Source organism: Hirundo rustica, chromosome 5, assembly GCF_015227805.2.
Source record: "Hirundo rustica isolate bHirRus1 chromosome 5, bHirRus1.pri.v3, whole genome shotgun sequence".
Classification (NCBI taxonomy): Eukaryota; Metazoa; Chordata; class Aves; order Passeriformes; family Hirundinidae; genus Hirundo; species Hirundo rustica.
Window position 1 is genome coordinate 71,649,549 of NC_053454.1, and position 22,314 is coordinate 71,671,862.

The 22,314-nt window shown below is 44.1% G+C and overlaps 1 protein-coding gene across 7 annotated transcripts in view; it reads right to left on the reverse strand.

Moving 5' to 3' along the window:
* Nucleotides 1-4: 4 nt before the first annotated feature.
* Nucleotides 5-22,314, reverse strand: part of ELF2 (E74 like ETS transcription factor 2) — a 34,044-nt gene continuing 11,734 nt past the window's right edge. For 4 of the 7 annotated variants that reach the window (XM_040064885.1, XM_040064883.1, XM_040064884.2 and 1 more), the window contains 6 exons: nt 11,947-12,060; nt 10,837-11,010; nt 10,310-10,396; nt 7,453-7,645; nt 6,715-7,068; nt 4,757-6,478 (listed from right to left, as the gene is read on the reverse strand). In XM_040064885.1, coding sequence (XP_039920819.1) covers nt 5,851-6,478; nt 6,715-7,068; nt 7,453-7,645; nt 10,310-10,396; nt 10,837-11,010; nt 11,947-12,060 — 1,550 coding nt within the window. In that variant the 3' untranslated portion in view covers nt 4,757-5,850. Of the gene's footprint in view, nt 4,674-4,756; nt 6,479-6,714; nt 7,069-7,452; nt 7,646-10,309; nt 10,397-10,836; nt 11,011-11,946; nt 12,061-18,672; nt 18,805-22,314 lie in introns of those variants that run through there. The other 3 variants (XR_009207886.1, XR_009207885.1, XM_040064886.1) reach the window with 3 other exon arrangements.

Sequence of the window (22,314 nt, forward strand, 5' to 3'; positions counted from 1 at the left end):
TCTCTGCTGCCTGTCTTTCTCACTTCACTGTCACAAGTTCCTGTTGCCAAGAAGGTGACATATCTCAACTAGTTTGAGCTTCAAGCTGATGCTTCCCCTTCCAGACCTCTTTTCCCCCACCCCTGACCCTAATCTCAGAGTGGCACAGCTGCTTTGCCTTCACAGCACACTCCTCCAACTTGGGATGTCCAAATTTCACAAGTCTGAAGGGAAGGGAGTTATGCTTAGCTGTTAAGCTGCTCACCCTTCCAGAGTTAAGAGAGGAAACCTACACTGTAACTATTCCCCTTTCCCACAGCTGTGTGGAACTACAAACCTAGCTAGTCCTGCAAAGCGAAGTGCAGGAATTCCTCCCTGAGGGCTGCAAAGTGTGCCTGGGCAGGCTGGCCCCTTGCAGGATGCAGCTGTATCTGCCACTTTCTGCTAAAACCTCATCTGAAGAGAAGAAACGCCGCAGGTGTGAGCTTTGCACAGCCCATAAATTACTATGCTTGCATTGCCGAGAAGGGAAATAGGGAGTCTGGTGATTGGAAGTCCCAAATTCCCACACGAGCACACTCCTCACATTCCAGGCAAACAAATGAAGTGCTTTTGTGCAGCTCTAACATGCTCTGCACATGTTCCTGACCCTTGCAGGATGAGGGCAATGGTCTGCTTCCAAGCAGAGGCTCCTTTAACCAGCCTGGGATTTCTCTGGATTTGTCTTTCCCCAGACAGAAAGGATTTTACCACCAAGGAGACAATGGCCTTGCTGAATACTCTTACCAGGCAGGTGCAACATGCTGGCAACCTCCTTTGGTTGGAATTTCAGAAAGAACAAATTGTGTCCCCGGAAGCCAGAAGGGTGGCATTTTGGGGGGGATTTTAGGCAAGAGATGCAATTTCCTGGTGTTGTGCAGAAGGGGTGAGATGCAGTGTTTCTCCGTCAGGATTATTTTCTCTCAGGGCCTTCCCTCAAATGGTCTTGCAAGGAGGAAAAGTAATACAAGTGCCCATTAATTAGCTCATCAACACTTCTAAAATCAACACCACAATGTGGACCTCTAAGACAGTACCTTTAGCAGGTCAAATCCTTGCTCATCTGCCACAAAAACTCACTGGATTGAACCTGGAGCTTCAATCCAGACCCCTTTTGGCAGTTTCTGGAAGAAACTGCCCTTGTGGTAGAAAGCCCTGACTTGAGAGCAAAGGTCACGTCTGTATTTAAAAACAAACTAAACCATAACCAAAAAACCCCCAGCACTCCCACCAAAAAGCCTAGGATTGCATTCCACTTTTGTATAAGCAGCTCCACTTTCCTCAGGCCAGTCAAGGCGTCCATTGGTGTGGTACCTTTCCCACTGCCAGAGCACAGAGCCACAGTCATGGGAGGCTTTTTTTGAACTATCACAGCTGCAGGACTCTCACTGCCACTCTCACAGTGGAGTGTATGGTATCTGGAGGGTTCTTAAGACATTGTAACTCAAAGCCTTGCTTCCAGCGCTGATTCTCGCACACGAGAAACCAGACTGTCGAGAAGGAGCGTGATTTGTACGACGCTGCCATCACTGCAGAACCTCTCCTTAAGTGGAAAGGGCTGGGATTCTTCTCTCATCCCGGACATGTTACAGTAGATGTTCACTGCTTCAACTCCTTAAAGGGTAATTTTGAAGGCTGGGGACTCTTCCCATCTCAAGGCAATTCTTAACACTGTCTTACTCAGAAAATCCCTGCTACAGCCCAATGCCCCGTGGTGAGCCCTTTCTGCTGGTTTTTAATAAAAAGGCAGACAGGCTGCAGAAATTAACCAGTAAGTTCCCAGGCAGCTTCAGTACCTGCCATAATTTATTTTGCAGACAGACTCTTTTGGAAAACTTAAATGGATTATTGCTCTTGCTTTGTTTTATGCAGCAAGAGGCTAGCCTGCAGCACTGAAATACTTTTGCCAGCTATAAATATCAGTACACTGAATATCTTTCAGAAGAAGCAGAAAGGATTTTTTTTTTTTCCTGTGTAGCAGTATGACTCTTACAGTAAAAAATGTCTTCCAAGGTCTTCTTATGGATGTATGGCTTATAAGGCTAAAAAAAGTCTGCACAGATCCCTTGCTTTCATCTTGAATAAAGGCTGCCTTAGCTTCAGTAGCGACACTTTTCCATCTCTCTCAAGCAAGCTGCAGGAAGAAATGACCCACTTGTTTAATTTGCTGAGAGGCAGAAGCTGTCACAAGCTTTTTAAAACACCATCTCTCCTGGAGAACTATTAGATCCCAAATACACAGTGTCATTTGGATCACATATTAATAATCCTAACACCTGCTATTTGAGCTGTCTGTACAAGGCAGGATGCACTTAGCTTGTTCGGGCAGTAACAATCCTCGCGTGCAGCTGAGATCCCTGCCGCGCATGTCGTGCTGAGTACGAACTTGAGGCTTCGGGCACCTCTCCATTGTCTCCTCAACTTCTGACTGTCCCTGGCTCACTCATCCTCGATCACCTCAGATGTAACTCTCCAAAGCCCTAAAGTTGATGAAATTAATTAGCAGAGGATCCCAAGAGTTCAGCCTTCCTTTCAGCACACTTTACCCAGACAACCTGAGCTGTATCAAGACCCAGAACCCTTCACTGGGAAAGATGTGCAAGAGAGGGTTAACAAAACCAGTTCTCTCTGGAATGGGATTCTCCTTCCAACTTTTCTTATTTTTGATACTCAGACATTTATTCTGAGTTGCAACTCACAGCTAAGACTTTTTTTCTCTCCTGTGGATTACACAGCATCACCCTTTTCATTCTGTAACTTAAAACAGGGGATTTGAAAAATAAAAATAGTTTTTATCTGCAAAATCAGTGGTACCAAGTCTGTGTATGGCTGAATGCCTTCTGTATAAAGCATACTCACTTCACACAAGTTTCATTCTACCCACACATCTACGAGTTCCTGCTTGCCAAGGATGCGTTAAGCTTGGACTCTTCTACATGAGCCACCAGATTCAGATCCGGTAAAAGGGAGTCCCGCTTTCACACATGTACAAATCAACAGCTTTTTCAATGGGATTGCAAAAGCCTGGGAATTCAGCTAGATACTAAGTATTTCAATATTCTAGTGTTCCTTTCATCTGTTTCAGATGTTACAAAGCACCCTAACCAAAGCACCCTCATCCCGAGGTCATGTCCTCCAATACCACCAGTACAAACACTGATTTGCAGAATCAGGCTAAGTCCCCTTTCCATTTCAGTCACAGCATCCTCACACAGCCTGGGATTCTCACAGCACTTCATGAACTCCAGGTAAATATCCTCTGGCAGCCAGCGTCATGTGCCGCTCACTGGTGGCCAGGGGAGAGAGCCAAAGGACCATCACTGGCTCCGGGGCAAGACAGCACTGGCAGTGGCTCAGAGCTGACTGTCCCACCAGCAGTGGAGTTGGGTGCCTTCATTCCTCCAGTTTCTACCATTACATAATGCAGTCTTGGCATTAAGAGAAGAAGGTCATCAGCTGGAGATCCTTATCTAATTCTAGGAAGATAGTTTGTCCCCATTTGACTTCAAGTGTATCTAAATTAGGCGCTGGAAAGGTCTAATTACAAGTACTCAACATAGACATTTCATGCTCTGAGATACAGCATCTCTTTCAGACACAATCAAATAGCAGCCATTTAGAATAAGGTTTCTTACAGACTGGACTTACAATTGCAGGTTTAAAAAGACTTGTCTCTCCCTTCTTGGCCTTTGGTTCAGATTTGTTTCACCTGCCTCTCTTTACGCTGTTCCATTTCCCTTTGTGCAGAACATTAGTGCCTCTCAGACTTCCAAATTAATCAAGCGATTGCCCAGCTTCCCCTACTTCCCTTTCCTACCTCTTTCTTAGGAAGAAAAAGTCCTCTTTTCTCTCCATTTCCTTGTGTGAAGGGGTCTTTGTCCTCTACCTCATGCCAGAAACACAGTTCATGTGTAAGAACCTTTGATTCTTCGCATTGCTACCAACGGAAGGGATTGCTGCCTTATACACAACTTTTTATCTGCTTCAGCTTCATTTTGCTCTCAAACTCCACTTCCCTGCTCGAGAGGATGAAAAAGAATAGTTTTTCCAGAAGCCTTTCAAGGTCCCCCCACATGCTGGCCTGGCTGTGTGGAGCTATTTCTACTTTTCTTCCCAGCTGAAGGGAAGAACGGGCCTTGCTGCCAGGACTCTACAAGTAACCTGGTTCTCAGTGTGTAAAGTATTTCACTCTGGTGTCTTTTAGCGTTACAGAAGACTCCAGTTCCTTCAGACAGCCATTAAAATTGCTGCTCCGATGGTCGTTTAGACTTCAAGGATTTCAAGATTACCCAAGTTCCTGCCCTGAAGACTTTTCAGGGCATTATCACTGGGAACTGGGATCCACTGGGCACGGGACTACCCACAGCCTGATGTGCCAGGGTAGGCTACGTTTCGAGCCATGCACATGGACTGGAAGTACGGAGCTAATATCTGGCGTAGCTGGAGGAGCAGTCAGGCAGCTCACAGAGCTCATGTGTATACTCACCATCCTGAAACCGTGTAAGAACTACACCCCTGCCAGAAGTTACCTCACCAGCTACAGCAAGGTAGCTGTAGTCACAGGTATTTGAACAGAGTGAGAGAGCTGGTCAGCCCTTTGAAGCAGGCAGGAGTCCCAAAATTTCACACTGTATCATTTATATTAGGATGGATGCCTGGAAGATTTCAAATAAGAAAAGAAGGTTAACAGGTTAGCAGAAAGGAAGAAGGAAAAAAATAAAAAGCACACCGAACGCCATTAAATTTTCTTTCTGTATTTCAGTAAAACCTACTTGAATACACTTTGAAACAAGAGTACAACAAAATAGAATATACTTCAAATGTTGAATATACAAACTATTATCGTTCATCCTGAACACTGGTACTTCCCTCTTAAGTTCAACTAAAAAAATTTACAGGTTTAGAACTACCTGACGAAAGCTCATGCCGGGCGTGACCTTTGAAGAGAGAGTAGAGCTGAAACTGAAATGTATGCAACAGATGTCAAGGCTAAGTGAGAGAAACAGGCATGGTACAGCAGAAGGCAGAAAACCTGCTGCTACTTTGTCCACGATTAAGAAATTTAGACAGACTTTTAACTACCATACAAAATATGTTACATGTTATTCTATAACAATACTGTGCTAGGTACAAGGTTTTTAAAAAACTCGTTTTAATAAAAAAGCTTTACACAAACAAGCCATTAGCTTATTTCAAGAAAGATAACTGAAAATCAGTCTAAGGCTTTCAATTTGAATCTGCTTAAGCTGTATGATACAAAAATCCCTCTAGGCCTCTGTCTTCTTTTAGAAGCTCTTTAATCTCCTTTATTTCACTTCCTACAACACCTAGTAGCATAGTTTTTTCACATAGCACCAGTTGAGTACTGTGGGCACACAGTAGTAATCGCTGGTATGCACAGAAAATGCATCAAATTTGCCATTTGTGTAACAATGAGACTTCCCTCTCCCCCTGAAAACTAAAAACCAAGGCAAACCTCTCACACAGCTCTCTCTTAGTGTTTCAGGTCTTAGTGTAACTCGGTAACCGGTAGCGTAGTGAAATTGTTTGGTCCCTTTTCAGTCCCTCTCTCTTTCCTTCTCCACAGGTTCAGCTGTTTCCCAACTGGAAGAGGCAGTTTTTATCGGCATATCAGTGTGGTTTAATTCCCACTGAAACACGGGAAAATAATTTTTTTTTTTTTTTCCAGTAAGTCTTCAGCATAGGCATGTTTATTAACATTCCAAAACTCTCCTTTACGACTTGGTGGCGGCATCCACGTCCCTCCCCCAGTCATGTCAGTATATTCAAAACCGTAACAGTTACAAGTCCGTGCCGGAAGAAACCCATTCTTCATTTCTCGCAGGCGATGATTCCTTCTGTTTTCACTGTCACAGGGAGGGCAATAGCCGAGGGTGTACTAACTACTACTACGTGGGTCACAGTCTTGCTCCCATCCGCCGGCTTCTCCTCTTTTACCAGCTGCAGCGTTTTCACTTCGCATTCCTGTTTCGAAGCGGCTGTGTCTGATTTAACTTCTGGGCCTTTGAGAACTGCACTGATCACCCTGGGAGGAGTCTGGCCAGAGGCCTGCTGAGCAGGAACCGACAGTCTCATTACCGGGGCCCCGTGAGCTATGGACACCGGGGTTAGCGCTCGAACGGCCAACGGGGCTCCCACGATGTTGATACTTCCCGACCCGGACAGGCCCGTTTTCGTTTGCAGCTGACACTGCGTGAGTTGCGTGGCAGGGATGGTGATGATTTTGGTGGGCTGCATCGTGATCTTGTCTCCATTTTCAGCAGAGGTGGGCATCACAGTAGGGATTGTCTGGATCACCACCTTGGGAGTCGTCGCCGCGGTTGGGCTCGCGTTGGTTATCAACGGCGAGCCTGCGTTTACTGACTGCACTGCCACCGTTGAGATTTTCTGTCCCAGAGAGGTCATGACGACGGGCACTTGCATTGCCACACGAACTGTCCTGCAAAACAAACGTGTGCGTTCAGGCCAAAACACGGGGCACCGGCACAGACGACAACAAGCACAGACAATTCTGAGAGAGACGGGGTTTGAACAGGTTCTTAAAAAAAAACCCAAACTGAACCGTAACAAAAAAAAAATGAAGAAGCCGAATCAGCGAGCAAAGAACCCAACCCCAAACCTTTTGCACATCTAGCAACAGGATTTAGGAAATTTAACAGCCCCGTTAACACCAACCTGGGGGCTGTTGTTGCTGGGACAGTGGCAGTGGTAGTAGAAGGATGAGATGAGGATGTGTCGTGAGCTGGTGAGGCAATATTCACAACTCTGGTGACTGCTTTTTCTGTTCTGGTACAGTTTAACTGAGAGGAATTTTTCCCTTCACGTGCAGAGGTTGCTGCTTTTAAAAGGTTTTCTGCAGATAAAGACACTCTTTCCAGGGACTTTTCATCTGTAGGCATCGACAAATCTTCATGGCAGGACTCACTTTTGTCATCATCTATGACAACTATATTTTTTGGCATCTCCTTAAACTGATATACCAGCCTCTGTCCCTCAACTTTTGCCAGGATTCCTCTTTGATAGTAGTACCTGCAAGGAAAGTACAACTAAGTAGTAAGCAACATAGTGACAGATTTTAAAGAAAACTCCTGTGCAAACAAGAAAACCTGAATTAATCTCAGTAAAATCTACAATGTAAGGAGGTATGGAAAGAAGCTGTTAGAACACACTGGCAGAGGATCTGAAGAACCTACCTGGAAAAAACCTTACCTCTCAACTACATACTTCAGGAATTAAAATTGCAAACTTACTGGTAACATAGAAAGTAACAGGGACCGCAAGACTGAAGGCTAAATCTGCAAAAATTTTAACATTTCAGAACCTTTATATTTCTATGGGGAAAATTAAGAATCAGATTTTAAACTGTAGTAGATAAGGTAAGGATCTAAGAGTTGTTGTTGTTTTTTTTTTTACCTCAGAGCTCTTCCCATAGTCTCGTAGTTCATGTCAGGTTTGTTTTTGTGTTTTCCCCAGAGTTTGGAGACAGCTTTTGAATCCACAAGTTTAAAGATTCCTTTCTCTCTCTGAGTCCATTTAATATATCGAGGACAGGTATTCTTGTCCTGAAGAAGGTCCAAAAGGAACTCCCACAAGTATGTTGTATTCCCTATAATAAGAAAGCATTTATGTATTAGAAAACCACTTTTAACGATAACAGAAAGTTCTCCATACGGCCTGTCTTACAAGCAATGTTACGCAGAGGATGTAACCTGCACGTATTCATTCATTCTGTTAAGTTTAGTCAAGTTTCCATAAATATTTACATTCTGAAAGGAGCTAATCCAAGTGATTTGCTATACAGCACAGGAGCCTGTTCAATCCAGCACCCATTCTCAGCTCTTGAAAAGAAGTATGGGAGGGTGTTCCAAGTCAGTACCTATCTATTCTGCAGCATGAGTGCCAGAATTTTCTTCTCATATTTGATTAAACAGGGCAGGAAAGCGTCAGGATATTTTATGACACTGCAGAACAGGAGGATATAAATCTAAGATCTGCAAGAATAATAACCTCAGAACATTAATAACAATTCTTTATCTCCAAGGACATGGACCAAATTATGTTTTTGCGTGTGTGCGAAAAAGGGTCATAGTTTCCTGATATTTAATGGTCTAGCCTAGCACTTGTTATGCCATGCAAAGATAATTTAAAAACATTAAGGCAGATTAGAGACCACTGCAGATTTTAAGAAGTCAGCAGTCTTTGAAAACCTCAAAGGGTAAAAAAGCATCACAGGTTCCATCTTTTGGAAAAGCACTTCAATGGAGAAAATCTGTGCTTTACAGTGTGCTCCAAACAACAGCAAGTACTGACTCAAGAGCTACCAAAATCCAACCATAATTTATTTGAATAAGACCTCTAGGAGGAAAGAGTCAACAAGAGAATTGAGGAATCTTTAAATCATCCTCAATTTTATGGAATTAATCCCTGGGGTTTTATTCCTCAGGTCCTTAGAAAGAAAGAATTTCTGAGTCGACCACCAAATGCTGTAGGTCTGCAACAGAGTTTTTTGCAAAAATCTAAGTGGGTTTCAGGATTAGAAAGGAAACAAGAACTTTAAGAGAATAAACAGACTGTAGGACGCAATTAAATCCGATTTACAGTCACCTCACTTTGCACCAGAAAGCACCCAGAATGCACAAAGGAAGGAATGCCAACAAGGGATCCCCTTTCCAAATGTGCACAATCATCTCTCCTTCTCCATGACTTAACTCTGATAGTACTGAACAGCAGAATATTTTCTGGTTTTCCAAAAACATATGTTGCATATGAAACAGCCTACCTTTGCAAGTGATTTTTTTTTAGTAAGTAACAAAAATTAAATCCATTTAACAAAATATTTTGCAGGACATCAAGAAAAAAGCTAATTTATTCCAGTTGTAATATAAAATGTGGATTGAGATACTGCATGAGAACAAGAGACACATGTAGGTCATTAGGAAGGGTCATAGAAATTAAATAAATTTAAAAGAAAGCTAAAAAATCTCCTGAAAACCACAAAGCAGTACCATCTCCCACTTGATAAACAGGAAGCTACAGAGCTGAATTCAAAAACGAGAACAGAGAGAAACACAGGCCTCCTTTTTCAAATTACTTAGGACCTGGAACAGTTGGAAAGTACTGCTCAAGTAACAGAATGGTATAATACTAAAACCTGAAATAGAAAGAAAGGAAAGGATTCAAGAAGACTACCAAAAAATGAAATAATTAAACAAGATGTATTTTTAAATACAGCAGATACAAAATCTTTCATCTCCACTGAAGTCCACTGCTACACCTAATCTAAAGCAACTGCGGGCACTGCAGGGAAGTCTAATCAGTGTTTGCACTGGTTTCCATGAGCAAACATCTCCATGAAGTCATCAGTCCCATTCTTCTTTGCCCAGCTAACAAACACCATGACTCGGGAGCTGTAGCCAGATAAGGAATTACATAACCAGCAGAGACCTTGCTTTCAAACAAATGTCAAAGTATCAGTGGAGCTGACCACTGCAGCCTCTTTCAGCTGGCATGTTGCTACTCCAAGTCATTAAATTTTGTTATTCCCAGCTATTGCAACATCTCCAAACAACTTTCAGTGCACTAAGAGAAGAGATCCAGATTTTTCACCTGTAGCCAGGGAAGAGCTGATACACTGCACACCACCTCAAAGGTAACCTGTGAGCAAATGTCCCAGTCTGTCTTCTTGCTGAATGAATAGCAGGAGCTTGGAGTCCAAGAAAGGAACCTCTATTTATGAGGAGAAACATTAGGAAACTAGAACTCTCCTGCACATAACTCTCCACTCAACCAATACAGAAACACATCATCATTTGTTTTTCCCCTTAAACTAAACGGAGCCGATTAGTCAAGGAATATTTTCCCACTGAAGTTTGTCAATGAACTAAGAAATCATATTCCCAACCATCACCTTTTTCAATGTTCATGTGCTGCCTCTACTTGAAAGCAAGTATTACAGCCGTAGCTTAATAAATTGTGTGTGTAGCACTAAGCTGATGCACAACACAAAAGACGTCACAAGTCAATAACCACAAAGTAAAGCAAATAAAAATTGAGAAAGCCCATTAACTGTGGAGGGTACTAGAGGAGACTCCTAGACCGTACATCCTTGTGCTAGATCTTCGACAAACAAAACTGAAGACATTGAATAAAACTCTAATAAAGTCAGTACAATCTCATCCATCACATTTTTAAAGATATGTACATTTCCTGTGATAAATACCATGCACACACACTGCCAATTTTTAAAGACTCAATGAATGGAAAAACATACCTTTGCCTTCTCTAGGTTTCTTCTTTATACCTAGATCTGGAGACCCATCAGATAAAGCTGATTGCTGGGTCTTGGGTTTACGGCCAGCTGCACATAATACAAGGGGAAAAAGAAGTATGAATCAAATGCAGAGTAAAATTTTACATTTTGCCTTTGCTGAAAAAAAGCTATTTGTCTATTTTTCCCCTGCCGTTTCCTTGCTACAGGTATGGATAAACTTAGATTCTTAGATTACTACTGTGTAATTATCATTTGGTTCCTTACTTCATAGGCAGATTTAACTCAACTGCAGACAAGTCAATGTGCATTTTTATTAAATCTAAACAGATCTTGCTTTTGTATCCTTTTATCACTTCACTGCATTTGTTTCCCTCTAAATTACACATTTCAGACTCCCATCAATCTGTTTGTATGAGCAAAGAGACCAGACCATCCAATCCATCCTCCCCTGCACCAACTGCACCATCCACAGCAGTGCACAACAGAAGTAAAATTTTGAGATAGCTCCTATGAAAAGCCATATGTACCCTTTTTCTTTTTCATTGGTTCATGGATATCAGGGGAAGTTGGAACAGGAGATACATCCATTTGTTCAGATTCCTCTGTTGACACTTCCACCACGGTTTCTGTGATCACATCGGGTCTCATGGCTGCATGGATAAATTCTGGGGTGGACACACAAGGAGGGACAAAAACTTCCACTACAAGAGAAGAAAGAAAGAGTATCTGATGAAGTCTCTACCTGAATATTTTAATGTTTCTAAACCAAGCATATGCAGTAGTGTAGCAAATTTCTGCTCCAAAATCCTGTCACCTTGAAACTCAATCCAACTCCCCAAAACAAGCACACTTGTCAGTAGTTTTAGGTATAAACGAGTACCACACCAGTGTTGCTCAGAACTAAACTCAACTTTAATTTAAACAAATTACAGCTTCATTGTTGATCATTACTCTGATCTCCATTTCCTATTTTGTAGCTTTTGCATTTCAGTTCGACTATTATTTCATCCAACACATATTAAGTAATTCCAGAAGGGACATCAGTTAAAGTAACCATCAATGGTTTTTCAGACTGGTAACACTCTGCAACACATTGGGTTTGGGTATTCTTTCCAAAACAGAAAGACGAATAGAAATACTTTTCCCTTAAAACAACTCTTTATTTTAGCAACTTAAAATGTCAGATTGACAGAACCCAGAATGGCTGGCAATAGGAGGGGACCTGGTCCAACTCCTTGCTCAAGCTGGGCCACCTAGAACTGGATCCTGTATTTTTTCAACATCTCCAAGGATGGAGTCTCCATGGCCTCTCTGGTCAATCTGTGCCAGAGCTCTGTCACCCGCACAGTGAAAAAGTATTCCATGATGTTTAGGGGAGAAAATTAATTTTAAATATGTCATTATTCAGCTATCTCTTCCCAACAACCCCTCTCAAATAAATAATTTAATCTCTAAGTATGCTTGTTGCAGGGTGGAGAAATCACATAAAACTCAAAGAAATCAGTAGTTTTTAAATATGCAGGCAAACGTTTTAAACAGCATACAGCTCTCCACAGAAATAGGTTTCCCACTTTGCTTGTTTTACTGATGAGTAGAAGGAGAAATGGCTCCCAGAGCAGAGACTGTGGCTGACATACCAGGACTCCTGGCATCTCTCAGGCAGGTAGGAGACTCCATATGAAGCAAGGCCTCTGCAGCTTCAATTGTCTTATCTGTGCAGTGCACATTACTGCCATGAACTGATGCTTCTACTGCAGGAGGATACAAAAAAACAAAATTATGAGAACGGGTTACTTACAGAAGTCCATATGTATCCCTGTACAACTGTACTTCTCAATCTTTAATGTGAAAACCACAAGATAATCAGAGGTCTTCACACCTTTTATACCTTCCTGTCGACAGAAATATTTAGGGAAGACATAAGACGAGCAGAACTGACACTGTCACTTCCTAGATTAGATTTCTGGTTCACAAGCAAGCTCCTCATTTCCATGAAGAGTTCAAGAGTTTAAAGAAAGAGACTGAGATTTCGCTTCTGCCTTCAAATTAACCAGAAAAAAAAACCAGATTGTAATGAGGATGATTACAAATTAATGCAGCAGAACAGAGAAGTAGCATCATCTCCAACTATTACCCCATTAAAATCTAAAGGTCACCTCCCTTCAAATTTTCAGTCTATTGGATAAATATATACATATATATATGTAAATACAAGACTAGTTTCCAAAGCGTAGATCCTGTTTTGTTCTCTGATGTTAAAAATAATTGTGAGTTCATTTTAGCAGCTTGGCTGTTAAAAAAAACCACAAAGCACAGCGAACAGTAAAAAGGGTGTGCTTTATGCAAAAACTAAGGGAAGAAGGTAAAAATAGTTCTTTTTTCAAGTTCTGAAAGTTTAGGACAACTAATTAATCAAAAATAATGCAACTTCAAGAGAGCGCAGTTAAGTTTGATACACTGCAGATCACAGCAACAACAGAAGAAAAACTCCAATGTCCCTCTAAATTCTGTTCACAGCTAACCCCATATTGCTCACACTTGTAAAGATTTTGAAAAGCAGTGACTGCAGAAGCACCTGTTGCCCATTATCCACACTCTGGCCAAGGTAGCTGTCTCTCTTCAGTTGCTCTTTCCATTTATGGCCATCTGCTCTAAGCTGAACCACTCCAGCAAGGCAGCCAGGAGATCTATCTTTAGCCTGAGCAGAGTCACCTATCTCTAGTATCACAGAACTAAAGAGGATTTGGGAATAATTCTCTACAAAAACTTCACGGCATCTATGCTGTAATTGAAAACATCTAAGAAATAACTCCAGGTTTGTTTAGTGAAAAGCAGGGAAACACAATGCCAGCTAAGGAAACATGGAATACACACAGCTTCCCTGCAGGCTCACACGGGGATAAAAGCCTTCCAGCATACTGCAGTTTGTTCAAATGCAGGGATTAAAAACTTGAAAAAACCTACTAGCCAGCAGATTAAATGTATCAACTAGAAGATGAAAGTGGATGAAACGTGGAAGATGCACAAATGCAAGATTACAGGTGGCTGAAAGTCCTTGCTGAAGCAGCCTGCTGGCTGGCTGATGGGATTCCCAGCACAGCCTGTTAGCTATGGCCTGGGGCGCTATTTAGAGGGCTTTATCTTTTGGAACAGTAGATGCCTGTTAAAGCTGACATTCCAACACTGCTTCACCCCAGGCTGTGAACAATAAAAGCCTACCTAAGAGCACAGGAAAATCAGGAAAGGGTCCTTTCTTGTTCCTTGGATAGCCAGTGGCAATCGGCACGAATTTTGCACCACGAGCGCTTTGCCCAGCTGCAAAGCCTGGATGCTGGGGCTTGGCCAAGTGTTTCCTTCCCAAGCAGCTCTCAGGCCATATCCAAAGTCAGAGGCTGACCACCTGCACTGTAACAGAGTGTCCCTGCAGGAAACTCTCTGCCTAAGCATTTCTAAATAAAAGTTTCAATTGCACAGAATTTGATGACTGAGTTTCCTTCATCTACCTGAAAAAAATTTTTCACTGATTATTGGAATATAGGAACAATATTTAGTCGTTAAAAATGTATAAATTCTACAACACTACTGAAATTGGAAAGTCTAAATCAGTATTTATATATGTTATTACTCTAATGCATGCAGTAAGATTCAAAGCATGTCAGCAAAGCTCCTCCAATCAGATAGCTCCTTCTGTGCCATTAGGTTCAGTATATAGAGGACTTTTGTAAAGAAATTTAAACTTACTTGACAAATTTCCATAGTAAGAGGGTACTGAACTCACTACTTCCTAAATGCTTAAAATTATACAAAATTTTCCTACAGAGGACAGTTTGGATGCTGCACCACAACTAAGAGGTACTTAGCAGAGGGAAGGAAAAAGGCAAGAAAGCCATGAATGTACTTTTCCAATACTAGGATATCGTGCTGAAGGACCAGAGTGGATGGAAAGGAAATACAACCATTAGGGACTAAGACTGCAAAACTGTAACAGCAGAGCAAAGGAGCCACTCGACCTCTCCCCTAAGCAACCCTTCCATTTCCAATAAAAACAGCACTATCTACTCCACAAAAGCCTCTGCTGATTGAAAGGACACACTTCACAAATGCATTCCCAATGGGAGCTACTAGGGACTCCACTAAAACTGTCACCTAAAAAAATATCAAGCAAAAAATAGTAACACTTCTGGCTTTGGCTGGAACAACACATGCTGTCTGTCTATCAAGACAGCTAACAAACTAACCTAACATTGCCAAAAGGACAGCTATTAAAACACTTACTAAATTCAGTTCTATTACCAAGTTTCAAGCCTTCCCAACTAATTCTCCTTTACCCAGTACATGGTTTTAGCCTTAGAGACATTCGTCTGTCCAGTGAAGTTTGCATTTGCTCACAGGCAATGTTTACTGCACCAACAGAGCGGGAACAAAAAAGGAGAAATTTGTGTCTAAACACAAATTTATGTAAAATATTCTTCTGACATGCTAGAAAATGTCTAATAGAAGACAGCATGTCAGAGTGCTCGGATAGAAGACATGAGACCGAAAAACAGCTAAAAGAGATATCATAAAAGATGAAGTGGGGGAACAGGCTCTCTCAGAGAGGGGATGGGACAAGAAAAAAAAACAGGTAGCTCTTCTTGCAGATGACTAGATCAAGTGTCAACAACTAAATTACACCTGTATCACAACACTTCTCACAAAAAGAGATGGGGGAGAAAGCAAAACAAAGGAGCAGGATTCCACAACTTAAAAAAGATAACTTCCCAAGACTTGGACGCACAAGTATCACAATGGGCAGAAACATTTCTAATCAAAGACCGAAGTGCATCACCTATGTCACTAAAAATGCTCAATTCTATTTCTATTATACTTATGCTATCAACTATATGCAAGACCCCAAAGCTAAAACAGACTGTACTGTTCCAGTAAACAATACAAGGTGTAGGTGTGTTATAGTACACAATCATTTCAGGAAGAACTGTCACTTGCCCAAAAAAAGCAAAGTCGTTTACTTGGCTGGAAGTAAATCTTCCACACTTTGGTAACTGAGTAACATGAGAAGTGCCATTTACTGATCTAGAACACATCACAGCTAACACCAGCACTTATCTTCCATTCTTTTAAATCAAGTCTCATCTTACTGCTTTTATGAGAGAATCTGAGTCCTTGGCACTTTATTTTAAAATATTTCATTAATTTTTAAATCTATTTTACCTCAGAAAACAAATTCAAATCTAAAGCGTAAATAGAAAACTAGGCTAGTTGATTTCTATCTTCGCTGTCCGCCTAATGTCTTCTAGCTTTACTTTCTATCCAAATAGTGTGTCCAGTAGATTATTCAAGGTTCTCCACAACTGTTACAAAATACCAACCTTGGTAATTAAGTCCGACAGGGCTGTACTTCAGCTTTAAAAAAACCAAAAACAGCGGCAACATATCCATTTGGTTACAATGTAAGGTTACCCCCCATCCTTCAACGCAAGTCTACCAAAATTAATGACAGCAATTTATGAGACCCAAAAAAACGGACAGAAATTTTCAAAATGGTATTCTTTTGCACTGCACTACAACCCCCCCTTCCCCACCTTTAACCTGAAGCGCTCTCGATGTCTGTACTTACAAGGCCAACATTAACAACAGCACCTGCAATAGCTTACCCTTTAATACTACCAGGCAACCAAAGCAACGTTTTAATGAAGAACTCACAATTCCAAGCATGGAATTCACTAAACAGTGACTGCACATACACTAACAAAACTCATTAAAGTTTACTGGCGTTCACATGCTTGTTCCATTATGGCATTTAAAAATGGCAGTGGAAGTTAGTATCAGTGTTTAAACGACATCTTAATTAAAATCAGTTGAATTGCCTTCATAGGTAATACCCAGAAATCTTTTCTGTATGCAAAACTTGACTGGAAAAGAAAGCATTCTTCAGTTTACTGCTTGTTTTATGGCAGACATTTATTCAGAAACCAAAAAAACCACAATTCCTTGTATTTTTCAGTATTTCCCTAAGCCCGCCTCTGTTCAAGACTCTCAGCTGCACACAATTTAAAGACGACGCCTAACCCACTGCATAAAGGCAAATCAATAACAAAGATGAGAGCAACCATCTCAAAACACTTGTTCCACTGTGAGCCATATGTTATCAGCCCAATATTGACAGAAATATTAATTACAAAGCCAAAACATATCTTTGTAAAGTCATTTAGGAGTTGCTTCTACAAGTGGCAATTAAGATAACACTAAGCAGCAACTTAGTGTTACTTCTTACTTCCCGCAGTTACTAAACGCTGAAGTTTTGTCAACACTCAAACCGGCAGCCATGGGAAAAGGCAACATATAATTATTACAATCCCTTAGGATAAAGAATTCCTCACTTAAACCCACGTGATATCATCTACATGCAAAACTAAGTAAACAGATATGGTATCTTGATAGTATGGTGATGGGAATACTAGATATGCACAAGTATCACTCACTGCAATGCAAATATGGGAAAAAAACTAATGAAGTTGATTGGGCTAATGAGATCCGTATGACAAAGGACATCAGAAAAAGCAACAACAAAGGCCATTCATTATTTATGGGCTTGCTCTCAAGCAATCTGGTTACAGTGACTTAAGAAGGTGTTGACACAACGATCAACTACTTAAACGTTCTCTATTCGCAGACTACCAAAAGTAATAAACGACTCCCTGAAATCCGCAGCAGTGACACCTGCAGAAGGCAGAGGTGTCCTAATGGCAAAGTGAAGCTATTTGCTCCATCGCAGACCCCAGTGTGAGAATGCTTAAGACCTATTCCCCTTCAGTTATGCAGCAGAAGTTCTTCACTGCTTTGTAGTGGGCTATTTTTGCATGTCTGGGGTGTGGGTCACCCCCTTCCAAAACACCCTGGGTATTTTTCCACACTGAATAAAACAAACGATGATGATTATGTGACTTGGCCCTTTCTGAAAGCGTATCTTAATACACCGGTAAACGACAGAGCATTTACCCTTAGGCCTGTAAAAACCCACTGCCATGCCAATGCAAAGCCAGTATTAAGATGAACTCTCTCTAAAAATTCGTGTGCAGCTACTGCACAATTCATTACCTGTAATGCCCTACACTGTGCTGTTTACGGTTCCAAGGACTACTTTTATAAGGTGACCTCTGTGTTGTAAAGGCAAAAATAAAATCAGATCCGGTACAACTTCGACGGAGAACTGAGGGCTTGACACCGCATTTGAGGTTTGGGTCAGCTGTAACCTTGCTCGTTCTCCAAGGCTTTGCCACACTTTAAGACAAGTCCTCGGATCAGTAGAGTATCCTGCTGTCAGACAGCTTCAACAAAACGGAAAGAGGCCAAACCACGCAGGGCTCCGAACGCAACCCCGAAAAAGTGCTACAGCTGGGGTAAACGGCAGCGGCCGGGCCCGAGGGTGGCACGGTGCGACAGTGCGGAGGAGCGGCCAGAGAAGGCGCGGCACCCGCACGGGCCGGCGGCGAGGAGCGGAATTCCCTACGCCCCGCGCCCCCTCACCCCGCCGCGGCCGCGGGGCCGCCCGGAGGCTCGGCTCGGCCCGGCCCGGCTCGACCGCCCGCCCTTCCCCCGCCCGTCGGGGGCGCCCGCAGGCAGGCGCGGCCACGTGCGGCGGCCGAGCGGCCACTTCCGTGTTTACACTCGGCTTCCCCCCGGTGCCGCGCGCGCCGCCGGCGCCGCGCCGCCACTCCCGCGCCCGCCGCGCGCCCATTGGCGGCCGGCGCCCCCTCCCCCGCGCGGGGCCCCGGGGGAACGCGCCGCTTCCGCTACGCGGCGCGCGTGGGGGAGGGGGCGCCGCCGCCCCCCCGCCTCGCACACGTGGGGCCGCGGCCCCGCCGGCGGCGCCTCCTCCCGCCCCGCCGCCGGAGCGGAGTTTAAAAGGGCGCGGGGGGCGGGCGGCGGAACGGCGGGGGACGCGGCGCCCCGGGAGGCCGGGCCGCGGCCCTGCCGCGCGGTGCGCGGCGGCGCTCGGCCCGCCCGCTTGGACGGCGTGGCGGCGGCGCCGGGAGCGAGGAAAGGGCCGGGAAAGGCGGGAGGACGGCAGCCTCGCGCACTTCCTGGTTCTCGCCCCGGCCTCCGAAACGCCGCTAAACTCCTCCGAGCGCCCCTCCGCAACTCCCGGCGAGGGCGGCGCCACCGGAGGCGCCCGCGCCGGGAGGCGAGCGCCGCGGGCCGGCCGCTCGCCGGGCCGGCCGCTTCCAAGGTGATCACTTCCTGATCGCCCTCCGTTGCCTCCCGCCCGCCGCCGGAGCGCGCCGCGCGCCGCGTCTTCCCCCCCCCCCAACCCCGCCCGGCCCGTCCCCGCTCCCGCCCCGCGTCGGCTCGGCGCGGCTCACCGGCCCGAATGAGGAGGTCGAGCTGGTTCCTGCGCCCCTCATGCACGGACGCCGCCATGTTTACGCTGCCCGAGCGGCTTCACATTGACGGGCGGGCGCGCGCAGGGGCCGGCGGCGAGGCGCGCTCCCGCGGGCGGGCGGAGCGCTCACCGCCACGGCGCGCGGCGGCGGGAGCGCTTCCTGCGGGGCGGCGCGCGCGGTCCTTCCGCCGCCCGCCCCAGACAGGAAGTGCCGCGCCGGCTCCCGCCGCAGCGCGGGGCCGCCCGCGGGCGGGGAGAGCCGGCGGCGGAGCGGGCAGCGCCTCCCGCGCCGCCCCGGGGCGAGGCCGGCCCCGCGCCGCCCCGAACGCCCGCCGCGCCATCTCTCCGCAGCCCTCCGCGCCCCGGTGACGCTTGGTGACCGGGGCAGAGCGCGTAGCGGGATAAGCCGGAGAGTCCTCACCGAGGCAACCGCTGACGCGTTAACGAGATTTCTCCTTGCCGAGGCCCTGGGGCGCCTATGTTAGTAACGACTCGGCGGAAAAGCTCGGTCCTTCGTGCCTGGAATCCGCCTCATCTCCGTTAGGGTACCAGGGCTTATGCCAGTTAGCCATCCATCCTTCATGTCTGAAAAGACTCGTGGGGTGAAAAAAAAGTTTCACCGCTCTCTTAATTAAAGAAACCCCAAACCGCTACCGCCGCTTTTCGGGGTTGCGTCCTCCCGCCCTGAAGAACGCCTGCGTCAGCAATGCCGCAGCATCATCTGCCAGGCATGGACAGAGGCACCAGTCGGGAGAACTCCACACTCCCACCACTCTCCACACTTCCCACACAGTCCATGCGCTGATTACGCCTAGGCTAAAACTTCAGAGCTGCGTGCAAAGAGCAGCTGCACCGAGAAAAGCCAAGTATGTCTTACACAGAGCTATGGCTGGAAATTACACCCGGGAATTCCTTCATCGACCCTACACACACCTGAGTAGGCACACATTGTTAAGCCAAGGATGTAACAAACACCTGCTGCCTACAGAGCCTTCCTTGAACGCAACATCGTCACAGCTCCATTAAAAGAAGGTGAAGGGGTCTAGCTTCAATCTGACAATACACAATTCTCTTCCCCTCTCAAGTTTCAGTAGTCCTGGGACCGAGATCAGAAGGACAACTTAGAAGCAATTTTCCCCAGCACCGAAATCACAAAATAGTATCCAGCAAAAATCAACTCCGGCTGTTAAATTCAGTGCTTCAAACTCTCGACAAGTCCTGCTCCTCCACTACAACTCTCAAGACATTACAGGAACACATTTTCATGACTATATTTATACATAATATTTATAATACACGAATAAAAAAATCAGGCATTTTGTAGACAGCAGACACCTATTCCTGGGTGTAAGGAATTAAATTTGTTCAGTGCCTCATCAGATGAAGAGCAAGACCTGCAGGCAACATCATTCATTCTCACATTCAGGCCATGATATCTAAGCTTGTGCTAGAACTTTGCCAGTCAAGATCCTTCCACAGCCAGAAGCATGGACAAAAAAGGCAACTAGCCAGCTGTGAGGGCAAAAAGCTCCCATGCAGCCCCAGCTTTGCCAACAGCAGAGTGCTCCTGTCAGCTTTTGTTATTCAGAGAGGCGGAACTGCAGTACTAACAAGAATTCCTTCCATCGGCGTATTTCCACTAGGGGACTCTGCAGGAGGATTCACCAGCAGGAATTTTCTTAGTGGAGACAAGCCCAAGGACAAGAAAAAGCATTTTAGGTAGGCACACGCTTAGATGTGCAATAAAATTTAATAGCCCTTCATTACGACATCCTCAGATTGAAGTGGAAGCCTTACGTGGTGTGGTTTAGCAACACCATAGCTTCACCTTATGTGAGAGAGCGCTGCAATAACCATGTAGTCCTGTCACTTTCTCCTGTGCACCTCCTGTTGTTAAAAATTATAATTTACCCACACTTCAAGCAGTAAAATACAGTTTAAAACTTGTCTGTTTAGATCCAGATCAAAAGCTCTACTGAGGTGCTAAATGCCTTTGAAGATCCACACCCATGTCAATAGGAGTTCACAGGATCATACTTTGGGAAAGGTGCACTCAGTTTTTTCCTTTTTTGAGTGCTGTGTAATTCAGTGGGGATTGTTTACTGATTGCAGCTCTCAATCGCAAACTGAAGCATTTAACTCATACCCAATAAAGTTTTGCCTGAGATGCGTGGACTCCTTGAATAAGTGCCTGCAAATAACTGGCATTGTGTAACTTTTGACAAACCCCATAGGTCCAAAATGGAAAAAAAAAAAAAAAGAAGAAAAAAAAGAAGAAAATAGTATTAAAGACTAAGTTCTTGGTTTAATACCACTTTCCTAAGTAGCATTTATTTCCTACCACAAGCACAGACTTAGCACAATTTTTGCCAGTACTCATGAAATGGACTTGAACAGCTGCACAGAAGCGTTCTGATTCTCCCCTCTCTCTGATCATACACAGAGAGAATATCACTGGATGCCCAAGGGATTCCAATCCGATGAAACTGAAAAGAATCTAAGCCTGTGCACTTTCAAGAATGATATGCAAAAAGCCACAAGAAATTATGAAGTGACCTGTGCATACCTTATCTATATTAGTATTAAATCATAACACTGTCTTTAAGGAGGAATGCAGCTTTCTCCAAAAGTCCTGCAGTTTCATCTGTTTAAATTATATGATTTCTAGTATTTTATCAATGCTGATTGATTTGTCATGTTTATAAAATCTTATTATTTCAGAGGAAAAAAAGACAGTCAACAGAAAAAAAAAGTAAACGTGCATTTAACTTTTTAATCTCTTTTAAAGCCTCCTTTTTAGGCAACAAAGATGGATACAAAATCTACTCAGTGGGTGGCCCAATGAAGCAAGAAATGAAATAGGGTCACAGGAAACTGGAGAAATTTTATTTCTCTGGCATGAAAAAAGGGGAAAAAAAAAAAGAAAAAACAGAAAAAAAGAAAAAGTAGAGGAACAGATTCCTGACCAGCATCAGTCCTTGTCAGACAGAAACATGTTTATTTACCCTAGTTTATTGTTGAGGGGTTTTGTTTGTTTTTACTGTTAGTATACAGAGACTAAACTTTATTGTAATTTTTTAACGCACAAGTTCAGCTGTCAAGATAGCCAGGTAGACCTACATGCTACATTTACCAACTGCCAGGAAAAAAAACCAGTCAAAATGTGCAATACGCTGGAAAGTTACCATTCAAAATTATGCTTCTAGTTACTACATTCCTGTTTTGTCATAAGCTTTAAGTAACTTGCCTGTCCCAAGTGCCCAAATCATCTACTAATTTTAAAGTTACAGAAAGGTCAGTTTTGCCCTGGATCCCAAAGAAATTCCCATCTAATAATTACAGAAGTAGTTGCTGTCCTCAACAGCAGGCCATCACTGTTGATAGCTATTACTGCATTGCAAAGGTAATACTACAAAGAAGCATTCTCAACAGTTAAATGCCAGAAAACACACAGGAGAATGCAGCCATCTGTTTTATCAGCACATCAACGTAATCATTACCAACCACTGTGGATTCGACAGTAGAAAATGCCCAAATAGCAAAATAACCACAAACTGTCCCTGGAAGACAGAGGGAAATACTGAAAAAAGTTGTCCATGACTATGCCAAGCTCATTTCTTGA